Source organism: Spea bombifrons, chromosome 3 (assembly GCF_027358695.1).
Source record: "Spea bombifrons isolate aSpeBom1 chromosome 3, aSpeBom1.2.pri, whole genome shotgun sequence".
NCBI lineage: Eukaryota > Metazoa > Chordata > Amphibia > Anura > Pelobatidae > Spea > Spea bombifrons.
The window spans coordinates 64960377-64983834 of record NC_071089.1 but is presented as its reverse complement, the minus strand read 5'-3'; the positions used below and the strand labels follow the sequence as shown (position 1 = coordinate 64983834).

Here is a 23458-nt window from a genome sequence, read left to right as displayed (position 1 = left end):
TGATGAATTACGCTTCATCATCTAGTTCATATAGGTGTGATGGCCAGGTGTTCACATACTTTTAGTCATATAGTGTGTATTAGGGCTACAATACTTCACACACTATTTAAGTGTCACTGTGGGAACTAGAGCTTAGATCTCTATATTCATATAACTAATTAGTATGGTGGACTAATTGAAGCTGTAATTTCTCTTGAACTGATCCAAAATGAACTGAAGCACATTGATTGTTTAGTGTCATCTACAAAAGCTAATGGATAAACCTGCTAAATAGATTCTAATATTAGATTAGATTTTTTTAGAAATATCCAATGTTTTAGTTTATTTTGCAAGTTATAGGGCAATAAGTAAAAATAGCTTTTTGCTATTTCTTAATCATTTTTAGGTAATCTGGTAATCCTGTTTACTTGTGCTATTTGGAACATCTTTAAAATTGGCCAATTCAGCTTACTTCATAAGAATATATAGTTTTGAAAAGTAGACACTCCAAAAAGACACTTCCATTCAAATGATTGGAATTTTAACATTTGTACCCAGTTATTGAAAGGGGCAGGTTACAATAGAGCCTGCCTAAAAAACAAAATAGCTGGTACTGATGCAGAGTGCAGGTTTCCCACGACAATCTGGACAAAAGGACTTGGTGTCCATTCTTTGCCCCCTCTGTAGCATACGCTGCATCTTTTTGTGGCTACTGCTTCTTTTTTGTAGGGGGATTTTAAAAATAAAACGGGTTGCCCCAATTCTGCTTTGCCACGTCAGAGTTTGGGGAACAGGTGCACCTTGATACAATATCCCTGAAATTACCTGGTGCTAAAACTACAAAAAATGGGGGTTTCCTTATTGTGCAACAAAAAAAGTATTGTATACTGCAATTTGCATCAGATAAATTGCAACCTTCTTTACTAGACGTCTGTCTTACAATTAGGTAGGGCTGTAGGAGCTGATCTCACAGATAAACCTCACCAATAATATTGTTATAGGCCCTGATGCACACTGACCCCAGCTCTACGATGGACAGAAACTCCTCTCATTGTGGATGGTGCTCAGAATGCACACCTCCTTTCTGTCCTCAAACTTTAATGCCAAGAGCTCCCCTTGGTGCAGAGCTGAGGTCCCCCAATCCTTGTAGCCTGGGTTTATGTCAGATGTTTTGGGAAACCTATGTGATACTTATACTTGTACGTATAGTACCGCAAGCTATTGTTAAAAAAACCAAAACACAGTAGCATAAACAAAGAGACGCTTGTATAGAAATTATCTACATATAAGTGGTAGACTGTATTCATAAAGGGGATATTAGGTCCAATTGTTAGGTCCAACAATGGTTCCTACATGTTCTGGGTAACCTGGAGAGTAAGGTTTTTCCTCGTATACCCGGAAGACCTGAGTATACCCAGTCTCGCTCTTGTATAACTGGAATCTTTGGAAAGAGTACACTGCTTTAATCCCAACCCACCCTTATATTTCATCAAGGATTAATACATACAGATATTCCTTCCAGGTGTAAAACCTTTGTAAACTTGTGAGCGAGGTGGGTAATCAGGAAGTGGATTTTATACAGCCTGTCAAACTGGGGGTGCTCCCTAGGGGGCAATGGCTGTTGACACTAAAATGCAAGAAATTAAGCATCATTGCCTACAATATACTGGGCATAAATATGGGGTACTGTAGATGTACCCGAGACATCATTTGACAGAAAAAGCAGCACAAACTTCAAAAGGGTATATCCTGTTACATCAATAGAACAAAAAGATGTATTGCACAAAATTATTAAAACTGAGTTTGCAAAAAAGCTTATGACAAGAAATCTATAGCATTATATATATATATATATATATATATATATATATATATATATATATATAAATATAATTTTACACAGCACATTTTTTTTCCCATTTTGAGTCATTGGGAATTGCGCTTTTGTGTTTGCTGCACTTTTTAGGGGAGGTGCATAAAATCACTTATTTATTACACATTTTCTATACTGTTACATCAATATTGACGCCAGGAATTGCAGTAAAAGGAGGGATAGCTGGCTTTTAACAATTGGGTGTTACCCACTCCTATTTTATATAATTCTGTTACATTAACTTTTTATCTATCTCTGAGTTTGCCAAGTCTTCATTTTGATTTTCTTGCTGTCTGGATTGGCAAGCCACTCCACTGTTCAGATTTTAATGTTTTTGTTGCTTAGCAGTTTGTTTAGTTCTTCTGCATATTTACTTAACTCTTCTAATCACTTACTACAAGGAAATGTATTCCTGATTTACCTCTCTAGAACATTTGATACTGTTGATACATTTCCAAATTTTCCAACATTTCAATCTTTATGATAAATAAACCATTTGGAGTTTCTGTTTTTCTGTCCTTCTCTCCAGCTACATAACCCTGTTTGGACCTCTGTTATTTCATTAATTAACATTCCATCCTCACTGAATTAATTATTTTGGGATATCGTTACTATCGATATGCAGATAATAACTTAAATCTAAATCTCCTCCCATGATCTCACCTTCTCTCATGTACCTGATGTATTTTCCTGTATAAACATCTTCTACTTCCTAAAATATTATTTAAGTAATAACCAAACATCTTGTTTTTGAAGCCCACATGAAATATAGATATTTTGCCTATGTCTCAGCCATGCTGGTTTTGTGCCTTTGATACTATTCTCTTCTTCATTTCATATCTATACAATATTGATGAAATATGTCCCTCCCCTAAAATACTTTAATAATACAAAAACTGTAGTCCATGCTGCTGTATTTTCTTGCCTTGACTGTCATCCTTTTTCCACTTCAATCTGTCTTACATGTATTGACTAGACACCAACACCAAACCTTTCAGGCATTCACTACAGTTTGCCAATGTCTGTTCAAATTCAAAATTTGAACGTAACCCTACAAAACACACACTAATATTACACCGGTCTACTTCTTTATTACCGTATTTGCTCAATTATAAGACGACCCTGATTATAAGACGACCCCCCAAATCTAAATATTAATTTAGGAAAAAAAGAAAAAGCCTGAATATAAGACGACCCTATAGCAAAAAAGTTTTACCAGTAAATGTTAATTCATGTAAACTATTTTTTTTTAATAAAATCTATGATTGAGAAAAATATTTTGGTTTTATTTCCTTCTATTTTCCAACCTGCCACCCAGTTATGTACATCTGCCCCAGAAATGCCTTATACCCCCTATATGCCACTGTGCCCCATGATATGCCTTTTAACCTTCTAAATGCCACTGTGCCCCATGATATGCCTTTTAACCCTATATGCCACTGTGCCCCATGATATGCCTTTTGACCACCTATGTGCCACTCTGCCTCCAGAAATGCCTTATACCCCTATATGCCACTCTGGCATTTAGAGGGTTAAAAGACATATTATGGGGAAGAGTGGCATATAGGGAGGTTTAAGGCATTCAGGAGGCAGAGTTGCGTATAGAGGGTTAAAAAGGCATTTCTGGAGGCAGAGTGGCATTAAGGGGGTTAAAAGGCATTTCACAGAGCACTCTGCCTCCAGAAATGCCTTATGCCCCCCATTTAACACTCCCCCGCCCCCCCCCCCAATTTACCGGTGCTTCTGACTTCCCTGTCATGTAGCCGGGGCAGCGTGTAGATCCCACGCACTTAAGCTGCAGCCAGAAGGAGGCGTGGCTAGCAGCAGGGGTTGTCTGCGTCCATCGCCCAGACCTTCCCCGACTGTCAGAGATCAGAGTTCCGGGACCGGCACGGGGAACTCTGATCTCTGACAGCCGGGGAAGGTCTGCGCGATCGCATAGATATCTACACACTGCCCTAGCTACACACCGGGGACTCAGAAGCTGCGGGGGATCTGGATCTTAGTCGTCTCATAGTCAGACCTATTTGAGGTCTGATTATAAGACGACCCCGATTATAAGACAAGGGGTATTTTTCAGAGCATTTGCTCTGAAAAAAACCTCGTCTTATAATCGAGCAAATACGGTATTATCTAAACTTTACTTCTGAACTGCCCAACAGTCTTTGGATGATATTCTTCACCACCAAGTACTTCTCTCCAATTTATACAATTTTAGCATTCCAATAAGTCCACTAGGCATATCCCAGTAATCACACGCATTGTCCAATGTTGCTAACCATATAGTTAGCAACATTGGACAATGCTAGCATCCATCCTCACTTTGCATGTATTGTTCTCTACAGACCACATAAAATTGTGTCATATGTTAAGGCAACCCTATACCACTAACCTTTAGATACCAGGCAGATTGTGTGACAACAGCAAAAGCAAAGGTCCAGTAGCTGCCACTGTCTTAGTTTAATCCTTCATTTTAAAACAAGTAAAACTAATAATAATAACCTGAATATACTTTTCATTTTCTTTTTAGTTTTCTTCTAATGCAAAATGTAAAAAGGCATAGTATACTATTTCCAACTTTTTTATATTTTGCCTAATTGCATTTTTTAGATTTTTAATATGCAGTATAGGTGATATAAATGTGTTTGTCTGCCACAGAAATACAATCAATATGTATCTGTCATGTTTTCATTTGCTTTGCTCAAGCTTAAAGCTTAAATCGAACTCTACATGAACTTTTCATTTTTTAATTTTACCGTTGCCACAAGGTATGCATTAGTTAACCGAGGTAATGGGTCAAATGTGTACTGCATACCGTTTTGTTGCCTGAAGGATAACAAGGCACTATGTATTCCCAAGTACCTTTGTCACTATTTGAGAAATAGAAGTGAAATAGAAGGACATGATTCTATGATGCCTCAATGCACATTATATGTACCAAGCAGAGAAACTTAATTAGTCTAATATGTGTTAAACATATTATGGGACCATTCAGAAGGTAATTTTCATTGATCAAGAGACATGTGGACGTCATTACCTCTAACAAACATTGTTTCATAATTATTTTAACTTCCCATATACCAGTCCTCAGGTAGTAAGATTGGAAAATCAAATAAATGTGTGTTTTCTAGATTGACCCAATACTGTGAAACAAGAGTTAAAGATTTTTTTTTAACACAATAGAACATTAGAAGCATCATTTATAGTACTGTTGAAACCCTCAACCATTTTTGAAAATATTTCTTTAATCGAGAAAAAGTTTGCCTCAATGGTAATTTTTTTGCAGAACAATTAAGTCACGTGATAACAATTTAATTCACATAATAGGGAGCTCAATTGAGGCTTTGTCTAAGAGGAACTGCAAATTTAATGGAATACTGCTTAAACCAGTGTTTTTGACTGACACAGGAAACATCCTTTTGATTTCTTGCATACAATTAAACTAATAAATTGTAAACATTGCCATGAAATACAGAAATATACTTCAACAGAGGATATAAAAAGTTGTTTTCCTGTTATCTCTTAAAGCCAACAATGTTGTGGCCATAAAAAAGAGGACCAAAAGAGATTAAGTAGAATATATTTCTAAAGTTACTTTGAAAGTTAATAGTAATTGCTATTTGGGAATCTTAGTGGTTGGATTTTCTACGTTAGAGTTAGTTACCATAAGGAATGCATATAGGTCTGCCACACACCGACATAATGAGCTCCTTATTTTGGTTCTTAGTAAAAAAACAAAAAAAACAAAAAACATTCTGTCTTACTACCTTAATGGCAACAGCAAACCCATAGTGAAGCTATCCAGCTATGCATAAATATGTACAAACCAATAAATTAATAATATAAGGCAAAGTTCTTTTTTTTAAAAAAACCTCCTTTCTATTGGAACTTGTTTTTTTTTTATTGGAATGCCATTGGTGGGAACCTCAGTTATTTCACACACCTTCAAAGACTATCCATGGATAAGAAGAATAAAACCTAACATAATACACTTTTAACCTTCCCATCTTGACTAGTAAGTTTTTTTGCATGATAGTAGGGGTTAGTGATATTTTTCTATTCCTGCATATTTTATGTACCATGCGTGATACCTTTTCAGCTGGTATTTTGTAGTATTTGGAGTATTTTAAAAAAAAAAGCCACTAACCCCCTTGTTAAAAAAAAATATGTCCATATTGTGTATACTTAAATCCACCTTAGAGAATTGAAAGTTGTATTTCCGAAAGATAAAGGTTATTTTATAGACAAGTACTTACCTTGCTACTAAAATGTTTTTATACTAGGACTTTGGCAAACTATTCTATTCATGATTATTTCTATTACGGTGGGAGGGGGCAGAGATCAGCATGTGGATAACTAATACCTATTATAGATATAAATACATTCCTGGAATTCAGTACGTTTGGCCCTCTCTTGTATCAGCAGTTGGGAATGTACACATTGGTATTGGCTAGTTGTGGTTGTTTATTCCTTTCTATACTGTTTTTTTTCTTTCCTTTTATATTTCCCATTACTTGCTGGTGCAGACTTATACTGAATTTTTAATCAGCAGAGATCAAATCTTAATGGATTTTTAAACACTCAAATGCTATTGGCTAATGGAAACAGGATAGTTTCTAGAGAAATACAAAATATCTAGAAAACCAGATTACATTGTTGAATAGCTGTAAGATATGTAGCAGCTAGTCCTGAATAAACATGTGTAGTTGCATAAATTATCTTAATTAATCTTGAAGTTTATTGTCGCGACCATCAATAAACAAAGCAATTAGGCAACATTGTTGTACTATTTTACATAACCACTTTATTGTTTAAACTATTTAACCTTGATTAATTGAACAATATGAAAAGTACACTTGTTAAAATTTAAATCAGTGGTGCTTAATCTTTCCCCATGCAACAATGCAAGTGTACAGGAAAAACAATTTTAATTCTACTGTTATCACTACAGAAGAAAGAAAGTATTTGAACATGCAATCTTATCGCTTGTGCTTATGGGAGTGCAAATGAAGACTAACACGCTATTCTTAACAGATAAGCTGTAAAAAGACAGTTGCCAAGTAAACGATAATATAAGATTTATATTGATGTCTTAACCATCCACTCAAAGATAATCAAAGAAGTCCTTTATACCCCGATACAGGATTCCCTTCCATCATCACCTCTGCAGCTGTGATCTTACTATACAACGTGCATGATTTAATTGACACCCCAGAACTCTCTTAATTAATACAGTATTGCATTAGTCATAGATTAACTCACATATGTTATTTATTTCAATTTGTTTCTATGTTTGCATAAACTTGTAGATTACATGTAAAACATTTTCTATCTCCAAAAATGGTAATATTTTTGTATTTATCATTTCAGCTTGCGAACAGTTATCTTTGGGTGTTGCAGCTATATTTGGACCTTCTCACAGTTCCTCTGCAAATGCTGTGCAATCCATTTGCAATGCACTTGGAGTTCCGCACATTCAGACACGTTGGAAACATCAAGTGTCGGATAATAGGGATTCCTTCTATGTGAGCTTGTACCCAGACTTCTCATCACTTAGTCGAGCAATCCTTGATTTGGTGCAGTTCTTCAAATGGAAAACGGTTACGATTGCCTATGATGACAGTACAGGTAAGGATGGCTTCATAAAGACATTCATTGAGTAAAACCTGAATATGTTCAATTAGATTTAACAAATCTGTGTTAATTTTCTTGTATACGCGTTTACTTTAGGGATTTAAAACAGTCAGAAGTTATTGATTTAGTTAGATCACTCTTTTGACCTTCTGTCTAAAGTAAACAATGTAGCATTTCCCCTCTCTGACCTTCCTAAATGTTAATTGAACCTATTGCCTGCCATTGGGGACCCAAACACTACTCTTTTTTAAAAAAACGCTCTCTCTGTTATTAAAAAGTGAAATGTATTTAGGTAAACAAGTTTTTGTTATATTAACAGAAAGACTTGATTGAATATAACTTTTTTGCACAATCATAACTACTACAGTGTGTTAATTGGTTTTATTAATAATCCAACTGGATGGGAAAACATTGTTATTGAATTTGATTAAATAAAAAAAAGGTGTCAAACTGTCTGCACCTAGCAATATGGTTATTTAAATGTTTACAGTATTAATCTTTATAAAAGCTTTTAGTCTACATTGTAAATCTCCATGTTAATGCATCAAGCTTGTGCACCGTGCAGTGCTTTCTGCATTAACATTGATTAGGTGATCCAGGTACTTTAAATGATTAGCAAAAAATCCACCATAAATCTGGATATTTTTGTAAAATATTTTGTGGCATGTTATGTTTTTTTTTTTTGCTTTTTGTTTTTTTTTACTTTAGTGGTGTGATTCATTTATGACCTAGAATGTCTGCCCTCTTTAAATGGAGCAAGTCAGTGTAGAAGAATGTTGCCACTTACATGTGCAAAGGGGAAATATATCGACCTTTTTTTTTATACAAGCACAAATGTAATTATGCACAAATGCCTGGTTCAGATGATCAGTCGTCAGCCATGTAACTGATCAGACCTTATTGGACAGCATAGTGACTTAAAACACCCAGTTACATGTGCATAGCAGATATATGGACATACCGTATTTGCTCAATTATAAGACGACGCTGATGACCTAAGATGACCCCCAAAATTTGAATATTAATTTAGGAAAAAAAGAAAAAGCCTGAATATAAGACTACCCTACAGAATTTTTTTTGTACTAGTATATATTAATTCACATGTGAGCTATATTTTCATATTTACTAAAAACTATGATTGAAAAAATTATTTTTTATTTCCCTTTATTTGCCAACCTGCCCCCAGTTATGCACATCTGCCCCAGATACGCCTTATATGCCACTCTGCCTCCCAGAAATGCCTATATCCTGGTGGTACAGCAGATCAAAATAAAGAATTTGGGGGGCCTCTTGGGAAGTGAAATATCACTGTTTATCCCCATGTCACTTAAAGGGTGAAAATATGTCACTTATCTTTTGCAAATAGAGGATCTCTTGGCCCTTTAGTGATGATCAGAGAATCCCTAGGACCTCGCCTCTGGCCTAAAGAAAGGGATATGTATAATGTTTTTAAAAAGCAGAAAAGAAGAAACATATTACTCAAAAAAAATAATTGCCTAATGGCAGCAGAAAAATGTCCATTAGACTGTGTGTATATATATACTCACACCATTGGCCCCCAGTGTTTGGGAGCTACCTTGAATCATCTACTGAATTGGTCAGTGCAGTCCATATTCTTTAATGTAGCACATTCAATCTGGGTTTGCAAAGTGAAACTTGCAAGCTATTACTTAGTTCCAACTTGCATTTTCAATTCACAGATTAATGACTATGCTGGTTGCCTGCTTTTTGTTTCATCTTGCATATGATTGCATTGATCTCAATCCACTATATGCAAGATGTGAATCTATTTTATGCTAACGCAAGTTAGCTTTAATGAATGTGCAAGTTGGACTTGAAATGGTTTTAAGATCGTCTCTGTATGATAAAAACTAAGACATCTGCAGGAACATTATTATATTGGATATTAATGCTAACAAGTCAAAAGCTGGTTTACTTCACTACATCGGAAACCTACTTCAACTAATAATTTTCTCAATTGGCACAGTTTCCACCCGAAGGGTCTTAAACATGGTATCTCTATCAGCCAATATCTTAGGGCTAAAAGAAATTGCATGGATTCAAAGGACTTTGAACATGAAGCATGTCTGTTATGGACTAGATTTAGGCAAAAAGGTTATTAGAAAATGGTTGAAAAAAGTCTACCAAAGGGCCAAAACAACTGACAAGAACTGCTAAAAGACAAAATACCTCTCAATACTGAGACAAATTATCTATGTGTAGCAACCTTTGATAAGGGTTCGCCTGTGATTGTGGAGATTCTAAATAAACACTGGGAAATATTAAACCTTGGCGAGTGCCTTAACAGACAAAGTTTGCTTGACATATCGCAGGGCTAAGAATCTGAGCGATTTATTATTACAAAGCCATCTTTCAACTTCCAAAACCTCTACTTGGCTAAAACCATGGCATGTAAATACATCTCTCCTGCAAATATTGGGAAATCAAGAGTGAATGAATTGACATACAAAATTAACTATTTCATTAATTGCAGTTTCATCCATGTTGTTTGTTTGATCACATGCGACTGCGGTATACAATATTTTGACAAAACGTTGCGGCTGTTCAAACGGTATATTATGACCCAGTCTCTAGCCATCTCAAGGCGTACCATAATGGTAACCCTGAACATCTAAAATTTGTGTGCGTAAGAAACACAAACACTGGACAGAGAGGAGTGGCTCTAATCGGCAACCACTTCAACGGGAATCACGCTGGACCTACCAATTAAATACTTTATTTCTCAATGGGTTAAATGAAGGTTTCAATTACACTTCCTAGTTAAAACCTTGAATTCACTTAATTATAGGGTTAATCTGATATGGTAAGCAGTTTTCATCATTGAAATCTTCCTTGTGACAAGTCAATGTTAATTTCATTAACTGGCATTATATTATTCATTTGATTTGGTACTTCATTCTTGGAGATTATAGTTTGATTTTGTTGTTTTTAAAAAAATCAATACACAGTAAAGAATACAATTTCTTTCCTTGAACAGCATAACCATTGTAATTTATTTGATTTATTTCATTTATTATTAGTTACTGAAATGTATATATTTTTGGTGGGAATATGTTGCCTCTGAATTCAATTACAATAATTGTTCTATTGTGATATGTTTCAGTTGGAAGAGTCCTAATAGTGAGCACGAGAGATACTGCAGGCTTAAGTTTATCTTAAGTAACCTAACTTATTTTATTATTTTGTGAAAAACACAATTAAGGACGCTAAGTTAATACAAAATACATTATCTAGCAATAATTAATTTGTAGGGTCTGTCTGGTTTTTTATTAACTCAAACTGATCATTACAATTAATATACCGTATTTGCTCGATTATAAGACGACCCCCCAGTTATGCACATCTGCCCCCAGGCTTGGTACTCTGCATGTTAAATGGGGGGGCATAAGACATTTCTGTAGGCAGAGTGCTCTATGAAATGCCTTTTAACCCCCTTAATGCCACTCTGCCTCCAGAAATGCCTTATGCCCCCTGTATGCCACTGTGCCCCATGATATGCATTTTAACCCTCTAAATGCCACTGTGCCCCATGATATGCCTTTTGACCCCCTATGTGCCACTCTGCCTCCAGAATTGCCTTATACCCCTATATGCCACTCTGGCATTTAGGGCTTAAAAGGCATATTATGGGGCAGAGTGGCATATAGGGAGGTCTAAGGCATTTCAGGAGGTAGAGTGGTGTATAGAGGGTTAAAAGGCAATTCTGGAGGCAGAGTGGCATTAAGGGGGTTAGAAGGCATTTCATAGAGCACTCTGCCTACAGAAATGCCTTATGCCCCCCATTTAACACTCCCTTCCTCCTCCAAACTTACCGGTGCTTCTGAACACCGGGGCTGATCTCTGACAGCCGGAGAAGGTCTGCGCGATGGACGCAGACAACCCCTGCTGCTAACCGCACCTCCTTCCGGCTGCAGCGGAAGTTGTCTACGCACCGGGGACTCAGAAGCACCGGTAAGTTTGGAGGAGTGGGCATAACACAGGAGGATCCAGGTCCCCTGCATCGCTGTGGGGGATCTGGATCTTAGTCTCATAGTCAGACCTATTTGAGGTCTGATTATAAGACAACCCAGATTATAAGATGAGGGGTATTTTTCAGAGCATTTGTTCTGGAAAAAACCTTGTCTTATAATCGAGCAAATACAGTATCTTATACAATTTTGTGTTAGGTTAGGACTGGCCAAAAATTGTGACTTTTGGGTGTGTCAGACAATATTAAAACAAATACCATTTACGTACATGATTAGCAATGACACATTTTTATGTTTGTATATATCTTTCTTTGTTGATGTTTTTGTGACTTTAACTTCACATGACCTACATTAATTTTTAAAAATAATTGTGGTAGTAATGAACTTCCCACCAGTGAGAGCAAATTAGAGGAGGGGTTACTATGACCTCCTTCCGTTAAATATCTGGCAACTAAGCTAGTATACTTTTGATACCCCTGACAAAGCCTTTTTTCATTTATTTCTATCAGTAGCTTGTCACTTTTCTTCTTCTTAGTGTTTGCTTTTCATAGTAATTTGGCTAGGGGTGGTGATCTACATTGGTAGAGGCAGACAGAGTATCAGTGTAACTTCTGTGGGTTAACATTCCCTTTTAACCATCTTGATGCTGGTCTGCCTGTTACTATTCCTATATCTTAGTACTGCTGACAATTAGTTACCAGGGGATTTAAGGGGTTTTATTAATTACATTCTTTGTTTATGATAGTTTGAATAAAGGTTAAATAACTTTTATCAAAATGTTGTATACTATAATATACATATACAAATGGGCCAAAAATGATCCACACATTTTTTTTTTCTTTTGTGGTCCATTCATTTTATAGATTTTTTGGTAAATTCGAGGATTCATACAAAGCTATGAAAAAGTGGCCAGATTTTGAGGAATCTGATGAAAATGAAGCTAAAAGCTAAATTTTCAACCAAAATTTGTGGGTCCACATCCACTTTCACTCTCTCACACCCTTACTCACACTCTTCTTTTATATTTTATCTTCTCCTTTCTCTTCTATCTTCAATCTGCTATCTTAAATCTTCTATCTTTGTCCGCATCTCTGTGGGCATAACACGGTGGGAACTCTCATCAAAATGGCAGCTCTTCTGGAGACGTCCTCTTCCTGATCGGGGGATCGGTGAGAGGACATAATCGACCACGCAGACATTTTGATGGAAGTTCCCATAGATAGAGGATAGCAGACTGAAGATAGAAGAGAAGAAAGAGAAGAGAAGGGAGAAGATAAAAGACAGAACATGAAACAGATGAAGATGCAGAGCCAGAAGTGGTCAGCAGAGAAAGTATGGAAACATTTAGAAAGCGTGAGAGTGAATGGGAATAAGAGTGTGAGAGAGTTTTAGTGAATGTGGAAATCGGTACATTTGTAATTCATATGAATCCGAATGCACAAGTGTAATATGCATAGTCTATCGACAATGTAGTCTACTTATTGTACTTGTCCTGAAAACAACATGAATATAGCATTTTTATCTTGGATTTTTCATACTAGTTATACCAGCACAAATGTATTTAGGCAATTGTTAGGCATATCATCACTGTGATATTTGAAGTATATTTTATAGATCCTAATAAGATGATGATTATGTGGTCATTTTATTGATACAAGATAGATGGAGACAGATAAACATTCAGACAAATCCCATTTCTAGTTCTCTTTTGTAGAAAACAAAACTGATGTGATTAGGTATAAAAAAGCATTCATTTTTCGACTTAGAGTGTACTATGTCTTTATAAAACCTTTTGAGTGACAATTACCCTCAGGAAAAATGTAATCAATATGTCCAACTATCTTTGTATTAATGGCAAATTAAATTACTCAACTGTATGAGTAACTGTATGTAAAAGCCTTGAGAGGCCTTGTAACAAGAAATGATTACTGGGGGGAGAGCACTTACAGCTTGATTATAAGGGTATGTGTGATCATGTGTTCTATCATACATATGTTTCATTTGAATATGAAAACAACAAAACATTTTTATAAAACAAAGCTATGTCCATTACTACAGAGAAGGACATTTTTTACAGTAAGTCCCTATATAGCGCCTTCTGCTTGTTTCTCCTAATAGTCCATGATAAACAATTCACAAAACATGAATGGTTATAGAAACTCTGCAAGAAAACACAATTGTAATAAAGGTAAAACATGTCTCTCCTCTTCCTTAAATTGAAACACTGTATCCCATTTGCAGTAAAATAAGTAAGTAAAACATAAACAAATAGGACATGAAATAGCAATTTGATAAGAAGGACAGTAGTTCTATACCTAGAATTACACAGTGCTGAGATTTTTTGGTTTATTTTTTACTGGTTCCTGGGAATTATAAATGTAGGTATAGAGACTTTTTGCATTTTACCTTAAAGCAATATCTCAGTACTGCATATTTTCCACAAGATGACATATCACTTGAAACCCCAAGCTGGATATGGCAGCTCCTGCTACTAAGAGTTTTGTGCTCTTTATATTAAGTCTCCAGGGAGTCTTACAAGCTGCAAACTGTTGAATATGTGCCAGCATGTACTGTACAAATGTATTAGCAAGATTGTGCAGGGATAAACAAATGTCTCCAGTTATGTGTAGCCTACCGTATTACCAAAGCAAACAAATATTATAACAGATCACATTTTCTTGTGTTTTTGAAGGAGGATAATTTTGAACTTGTATTCAAGCATTCTTTGAACTTAATTTATGCTTAAATCGCATTCAGTTCTCTAATATATTTTTTTAAGATTTTGTTTGCAGTCCCTGTTTATATTTTTGCACATAGATTTAGTGCCTCTTTCTTCCATCCCTAGTGAAACACGTGTATGCTAATCTGGAGACATGGTAGTTCACTTGGCTTATTGTCATTAAAAGGGACTTTTTGTTTAACTATTGTAATTATTTTGGAAATCTTGCTATTTAGGGACAACTTTAACTCGAGGAAGTTAATAATAACAATATAAGCATATTTAGTCATTTTCCAGCCGTGAAGATATTTTTGCTTTTTTTTAATAGCACACCCTTACAAAGACTGCCTGAAAAAATCAATGTTCAACTCAAAAACTTGAGGGAAATAACTTATTAGGAAAGAATTATCATGCAACTTAAGTTAATGTGTTTAGCATGGTACAGCAAACTTTAGTGGTTTTCACATACATGTATATTGATTTTAATCAATAATGGTTTTAAAAAAAAATTATCTGTAGATACCGTTATGGAGTTTTGATTGTACATTGTACTATAATTTATATTTTGGAGAAAAGACCAAATTCAACCCCAATTACTTGAAGGTCACTTTGGTGACTGTAATAAATGTGCATTCGGGAAAATTACATAAGGTAACAGGAGCCATAGCTCAAATATACATTTTAACTGGCAGTGCATGTGGATGAAAGGCCTAGAACTAGAACATTTAGTAAACACACAGTATGCAGGAGAGTTGAGTATTTGAACCCTGACTTCACTTCCCATAATGAAAGGCTAACCCAGCTGATTTTCACCTCCGAGATACAAGCTGGACCTGTATAATACGCTGTTAAAGCTATAGAATGAAAAATCATCCCATATTAATCAGGGGAGGGAATGTCACCGAAAGTGCTGTCGTTTTGCCCTAACTTGAACTCAGGGCAAAATAACGATGCTTTCTGTGACGTCCTCTCACCCGATTGGAGGATTGGGGGCAGGATGTCACTGCAAGTGCCATCATTTTGGTCGCGTTATGTCTGCGGAGATGTGAACGAAGGTAGAATATAGCAGGTTGAAGAGAAAAGACAAAAGATAGACTATAGAAGAAAAAGATGCAGAAGTGGTCAGCAGGAGTGGTAGGCAGAGAAGGTAGGGAAATGTATAGAGAACGTGAGAGTACATGTGGGCACTGGACAACAAATTTTGTTCCTAAATTAAAAATGCCCCTAAATTTCTGGCGGAACACAATGGGCAATTTGTTAATTTGTTGCCCAAAAACAAATGGGTCCAAAACTAATCAAAAAATGAATTCAAATTGTTTCTCCCCCCCCCCACGTGCATCAATGAGAGGAAGTCACCGAAAGCACCGTGATTATGCCATAAGTTCACCTTAGGGCAAAATGGCGGCGTTTCTGATGATGTCTTCTAATCGAGAAGAGGACATAGCTGAAAGTGCCTCTAAGTACTAAATGTTGACGCTGCTGATTTCGGTGATGTCCTTTACCGCGATACTCCAATAAGGGAAGAAGACATTATAGAAAGCGCCCCCATTCTGGCAGAAGTTCATGCCAGGTTTTGTACGCTGAGATGCTGATGAAGATAGAAGATAAAAGAGAGAAGACAAAAGAGAGAAGAGAGACAATGAAGAACAATATGATGTGAAAGTGGTAGTGTAAGTGTAAGCAGAAGCTGAAGTGGTTGGCAGAGAAGGTAAGGAAACACTAAGAGAGCGTTAGAGAAAGTGTGAATTAAAGTATGAGACTAAATGAGAGCAGGTGTGTGAGAGTGAATGAGACTAAATGTGGGCACCAGGCAACACATTTTGTTCCTGAATTAAAAATGCCCCCTGATTTTCATCAGGACCGAATGGGAACTTAATTCATTGCTTGAAAATAAATGAGCCAAAAATGAACTGAAAAATTGCTCCTAATCATCTGTACGTGTAAAATATAAATGCATGTATGTGTGTGTGAGACCATACTTAATAATCCTGATTTATTGGACTATTGCTGGTAATGCCCACACTACATAATCCTGATTTATTGGACTTTGCATGGTTTGCAAAGAATTCAAATTATAAGAATTATTAATAAGATAATAATTAAACTTGTGTTTAAATTTGCCAATTTCCTCAATTTGAATCTCTGAAAACTCACAACAAACCAAATGAAAACGAAGCAAGCATTTCCATTTGCATTTAGTTAATTCTTCACTCACCCTCATTTATTCTATCATGCACTCATACTTCTCTCATATTCTCAATGACTCTCTCACACTCTCCTTGAATGTCTCCCCACCTCCTCTGCCGACTGCTTTCTAGCCCCTTGCCGCAGGGAGGATCTGGGAGAGGCACGCCATTTTGGCAGAAGTTCCTGCAATTTTTTGCCCACGAAGATGCATACAAAGACAAAAGATGAAGAAAATGTAAAAGTGGTCAGCATAAGTGGTTGGCAGAGTAGGTAGGCAGAGAGTGAGCAAAAGAGTGCATGAGAGTGAACGTGGGCATCTGGCAACAAATTCCATTCCCAAATTAAAAATACCCCCAAACTTTTGACCAAACAGGTAGGGGCTTTGTAATTTGTAATTAGTTGCCTGAAAATGTATGGGCCACTTGTTTTTGGCCCATTTGCACATGTATATATATATATATATATATATATATATATATATATATATATAATTTGATTGCATATAATGTGCATACTGTAAGATGTTACAGTAAACTGATGTTATATACATTTAACATGTGCAAATTGCTATACCCCTTGTTATATATGGTTTTCACTTATTTTAAAATAATGTTTTATATCCATGAAAGCAATGTTACTATGCCTACAAGTCGTTCATTGTTTCCATGGCAACTTTTTTCTCTATATTATTGATTTTCATTCCCATTCTCCCATACTTTTCTTTCTTGTGGTGCCCTTTCAGCTATTAAGGGGATATGATAAAATACAAATTGTAATCAAAGAGCCTGTCAGAGCCATGCAAGAATAGATAAAGAAATGACTAACAGGAAATTACTTGTGAATCTGTGATGAACAATAAAGGTATGAGAATAATTAATCTGCAGATACACGTTTATTTCAGGATTAAGAGCAGAAAACACCAATAAACCGCTTGCAACACCTGCTACTGTTAGTATCCTATTGAATTTAAAACACCAATGTGTATTTCAATAAAGATAAACTAAAATGTTTTCTCATACAATAGAACACCCAATGTTAACACAATTATATGCCCAATAATATTAGACATTTTATCTAAAATTACAAGTGATATGTAAGAAAATTGAAATGGAAAGAATAACATCAAGGCACCAAAGGATTTCAACAGTATACTTAATGTGCCTGATACCCTTCTTAACAAGAATGCATATTAAAGTACTAAACACATACATATACATACACAGAAGAGGCTGCCCTGCTGAAGCAGCTTCCATCCTCCTTTGTGGTCCAACTATTCTTTCCACTGGTTGACTGCCCTAAGCAGTCAGTCAGTGACAGGAAAGAGCCCCCAGTTAATTCAGTACCAGCACCTTTCACACATGCAGAACATTTAGATGGGGTGAGAAAGGAGCACATGCAGAATCCCTCAATGCATTTGCAAAAGTGACCTTGATATTGTATGTATCTTGAGTGCATTCATCACAGGTTTAGTGATAACTCACTTTCTCTAGATGGTCTTCATGTCACTCATTACAAATGCATGTACACTGTGGCGAAACTACAGGGGTCACAGCGGTCGCAAACTCTTGTTCCTGACTGCTCGTACCGGTTTAAAATTGTGTGCCCCTAATCAGAGTTGGTTAAGATGTATATTACCACAAAGGTACTCTACCTCTTTAGATCTATTCCACTTTACTTTCCACTAAAAGCTTTACACGATGCATGTATTGATTACCCACTTTATGGCATGGGATATGAAGGATAGAGAAGAACTTTTATGGTCAAGACTGGAAGAGTCAAGTGGAGAATATATTAATATATATAACTTGTTTTGGGTTAATAATTATAGGAAACTAAACCTTTTAAATTCTAACCCTATAATTAGAGGAGTTTTATATACTATTAAAGGCTTAAGAAAGAATTTTGACGCAAAGAAATTTCTCCCAGCATATTCTCCAATCCAAGTAATTTATTTAAGTATAGATGGTTTACAGATAAATAATTGGAGGAACAACAGAATTCTCTATCTTTCTGATATACTAAGTTCAGATAAATTAAATATTTTTACTCAGTTCCAACAGAACTTTACCCTTCCTCCACGAGAAATTTTTACATACCTTAGAATTTTTGAGCACTAGATGAAAATTATTCACACGACTTGATAGAGTTTGTGGAAGCCAAGAACAAATAAAAGTGAATAACTAAAGCAATTAATCTCATACGAAATTTACAGGAAGAATCAAAAGCTCCTTTCTTAGAAAAATGTGAAATGGAGCTAAATGTTATGATCGATCCTAAGGACCGGATACAAACAATTAGGAAGAGTATACATTGCATAACCCCAACAGAATTTCACTATAAAATTTCATATAGGCGGTACATGGTGCAGATGAAAATGCATAAAATAAATAAAACAAATTCACCCATTTGTTGGAGATGTAAAAAGGAAAGGGGAACTCTCCTCCATATTTGGTGGAACTGCGAGAGGTTAACAAATGTAAAATACAAACGTAACGGTTTATAAACTCATTATTCTCTATAAATAATGTACTTTCACAACAGACATTTTTGCTCTCCTTAGACCTACCAGAAATAAGTAATGAGCAACGAAACCTGTTTGCTCATATATGTTTAGCAGTTAAGATATGTATTTCAAGGAAATGGAAAAAGCAAGAAAAAGTAGAGTGGTGGGAAGTGACAAACCAAATAAATGTCCAATAAAATATGGAAAAAGGATTCTATTATAGGGAAGGGAAGCCAGACCTTTTCAAAAAGATATGGGCTACTTGGAATCAAAATAATCGATGCTCCCATCTAGCCTCAAACTAAGGAGTTAAGATTCTATCACACTTGAGACAAAGGGATCAAGGGAGATTCCAAACTAATGTATTACTTACCCTAAATCAAGATATTAAGGTAATAACAAAGATAAAGGGAATAAAAGCGATTTCGAATAAATAAACCTTCTGCACTACATCTCTTTAAAAAGAATCTCCAAACCTGATTATGAGTTTTCATAATTTGATTTACTCCTCTAAATTAAAATTACTCCCCTAATAGTATGAATGGTGTGAATAGTATGGAGATACTATACTTTATGTTATTGTTGAACACTATGATACGGATTGCTGTAATAATGACAACACAAATAAGATGGCCATGATCCGTGGATCTATGTTTATTTGTCTATACTGTGTAAAGTAATACGAAAATCAAACAAATAATGAAAGATAAAAAAAAAATTGTGTGTGAGCATGGATGTGTAATTGTGTATATGTGTGTGTAAGCATGGATGTGTAATTGTGTGTGTGAGCATGGATGTGTGAACATGTATGTGTAAGTGGGGTGAAAAGGAGTGTGTGTTAGGGAGTATGAGTAAGTGCATGTAATTTGTCTAAGTGTGTTTACGTATGTGTGAGTGTATATTGGAGTGGTGGGGCAAGGGGCACAGAAGGCACACACAAGTTGTTTGGGGGCAATTATAGCACATTGGTACCTGTTTATTATAGTGCTTTATGAGGTTGAGGGGCCCAGGGCAATATTTGGGAACTTTGGTTTCAAGTTACGCCCCTGCATGTATACATGTTTTACTGTTTATATATTCAATAATAATGTACACATTTGCCTTTCCATTCCCTATTATGTAATGTCACCACTGATGAACTGCTAAATTGACTTTTCTTTGTTAAAAAGATTATATGTCTGTAACACCACTGTAGTGATGGTCAACAACATTAACCTTTACTGTTTAGGTTAATCATTATAACATGTTCCCATCTACTTATCTCACCCAATTACTGACTTTGATCAGTAATATAATGATGTAATAGCAACTGTTGGCACTGTCTACTACATACATTAAGCTTCAATCTCAAATGACAGATTATTGATAAGATTTGCATTGCCTTAACGATCCAAGATCATAAAGAATAACATGTGAAAGAAGTTTCATTACCAGCTGCTTAGATTGAGACTTGTTATAGTTTGGCATAACACTTTTTGCATATTTGCTGAGGTGACATTTGTAAGCAATAAGATGATTTAAGATTTTTCCACCTCTGTAAATAAATCCAGCTGGCTAACATAGTTGTGGAATATATATATAGACCACTCTGTTCTGGGAAGGCTTTCTTGCCCATTCTGTTCTGGGAAGGCTTTCTTGCCCATTAGTCCAATAGAGCTAGTGTGAGGTCAGACACTGATGTTGGATAAGAAGGCATGTCTCACAATCTCCGTTCCAGTTCATTCCAAAGGTGTTTGATGGGATTGAGGTCATGGTTGGAAGCATAACATTGTCCAAAATATCTTTATATGCCCCATTCACCATGCCAAGATATTTTGGTCAATGCTATGCCTTCGGATGAGTTTGGTGTGGAAGAACTTCATTGGCCTGCACAAAGCCCTGACCTCAACTCCATTGCACACCTTTGGATTAACTGGATCAGAGGTTTCAAGACAGGTGTTGTTGTCCAACATCTGTGCGTGACCTCCAATTGTGGATGAGCTAAAATTCCCACAAAAGTACTCCAAAATCTTGTGGAAATCCTTACTAGAAAAGTGGAAGCTCTTATAGCTGCAAATGAGGACCAGCTACATATTAATGTCTGTAATTAAAATGCAATGTTGTAAAAGTCCCTGTTGGTGTTATGGTCAGGTGTCCCAATACTTTTGTGCATATAGTTTATATTAACCCCTTAATGACAATTGACGGTCCAGGCATGTCACCCAAAAACGAAGGGTTAACAACAATTGACGTGCCAGAACCGTCATGACTTTAAACGGGTGAAGAAAGCGATCTACGTTCACTTTCTGCATCCAAACCTCGAGGCATTCAGCAACACCACGATCGGCACTAGGGGCGGTGTCTGGCCCCTCCCCGGGGCCTCACCCGTTTTAAAAGTGTTTAGGAGGCGATCAACGATCAGGAGGCATTCAGCGACACCAATTTTATGTATTTTTTTATTTGTAATACATTTTACACGGACTCAATTGCATTTTACAAAAAAAAATGTATGTGATTTTTTGGTATTTTTGGGCTTTTCAATTACTTTACTGACAATTTTTGTATGTATATGCTTTCTTTTAAATTTTGTATCACTTTTGGAATAAATATATTTTATTTGAAAGACTTGTTGTTTCTGTGCATCACCATTTTGTTTGTTTGTTGTGTTCCTGTTGGAGTTAACTTTTGAGTGTCGCATTGTCACATTAAGATTCTCCCCTGGCCGCCTTGTCTGACTTCCGGAAGTGTTAGTATGTAATGGAATATGCCCAGTAACACTCACATTTTAGTAACTGAAGCACCAGTCAACCTCATGTATGCTAGCAAACCATAATGGTTTGGACAGCATACATGTAATTTGCTACTGCTACACCTATTGGTGTTAATGGGAGCTCAGCTCTCATTGACTAGAATCTAGTTGTGTTGTGCATTTCCAAAAAGCATATCATGAGTTCAGTGGAGGTAGCTGGGGAGAATTGAGAAAGAAGTCTTTGTTTTTTTGACTTAGTATGTAAACTCACTTACAGGATATAATAACTATTTTGGCATGCAACAGTCAAAGTATAACTGAATACAGCCAAGGGAACATTGGTTAAAATGGGACATAAACATTTTTATGCCATGACAGATATATGGGTAGAAAAAAACATTACTTAATTCATGATGTCACTGTTTCTAAAATACCTATAGTACAAAAATAATCTCAGAAGGTCACACGTGAAAATTATGTAAGTGGCCTTCTTGTCTTGACTTTTAAAGATAAAGCCAAGATGTGCTCACAAAACCTCAAGCCTAGGATGAAATGTTTAAAATCTTTAAAACTGATGAAATATGTACTTTTTTGTTCTATTGATTAATTGAAAGTTTCTATATCTAAAAAAACCCAGAACATTTCACTTTGGAATTTATTGAGATAACTTTTAACATCGTAATTACCCACATCAGTCAGGGTAGGGAGAAAATGTTCAGTGTTATCCATTTGGAGTGTGTTTAAAGCTTATATGCATGCCTACCCTGAACTTGCTTTAGTCAAGTGGCTTAAACAGAGTAGAAGATTGAAAATTGTCTTGCAAAAGGTGAAGGTAATTACTTTTAATGCTTCCAATGCTCCTGACTAAAAAAAAAAACAAATTAATGTCCCTTCAAAAACTGCTATACGTGTTTTTCTTTTTGCAGTTTGATTTTCTTCTCTGCGCATTATAGAAATGAATAGCACAGTTAAAATGTGGGCTACAGGCACATGTCGGAAGCTCACTAGGTAACATTTTGTCCAAGTTCAAACCCTATCATGTGTCACCCTTCCCTTTTTTATAAACATACAAAAAACAGTGGTGTTTATTAGTTGGAAAGAAAACTAAAACAAAGGAATTTAGATTAAAAGAAAAAGACATGTGATAGCAGCCACTTTATTAAATCTCACAAAATCATGCTTTTGGTAAATTGTTTAAGTCTTTGATCAAGGACAGAATCATTTTGACATCAAAGAAAATACATTGAAAGAAAGGCTTCTCTGCATTTCTAATCAACCTGTAGATACAATCCTGCAAACATTCTTGCTAACTAAGACTGTAAAAAAACCCAAATATATAAAAAAGGGAATGGTAGATTTAACTATAGCGTTTATAGAGAAGTATGAAATTTGAATACATAAAAACAACACTGCAGTAGACTTTATGTGATAAATAATAATTTTGACTGCATTGGGGAAAATTAGTTTGTAAAAAATCTTAAATTATTAGAGGATATTTGTTAGGTTGCTAAATTTTGTTGTATGTGAAGACAATTTAACTTGAATGCCTTTTCCACAAAATTTAAAGTAAAATACCCTTGCATTCACTCACCAGCAAGTGAAATATTAGTGAATATACCAACTGTTTTGCGTGAGTTAATACGCAAGGGCATGGAACCTCTGAGTTTGGACAGTTGAGTAAACTGTCCACTTGACTAGCCATTTGAGTTTTTTGTTTGCGTTATTTTGTTTAAATCACAAAGATGACAAAAACCAGGCTAACAACTTCCTACAATGACTTCTCCCTTTACTCCTCCCTTTACTCCTCCTTGACTTGTTGTCTGAATAAAATGAACAGGAAGCTAAG

The 23458-nt window shown here is 35.8% G+C and overlaps 1 protein-coding gene across 1 annotated transcript in view; it reads left to right on the top strand.

The window, feature by feature from the left end:
- GRIK2 (glutamate ionotropic receptor kainate type subunit 2) overlaps positions 1–23458 on the top strand; it is a 262126-nt gene that overhangs the window by 115242 nt on the left and 123426 nt on the right. The window contains exon 4 of the mRNA XM_053459441.1: positions 7223–7480. Within this exon, the coding sequence (XP_053315416.1) occupies positions 7223–7480 (258 nt within the window). The remainder of the gene's footprint in view (positions 1–7222; positions 7481–23458) is intronic.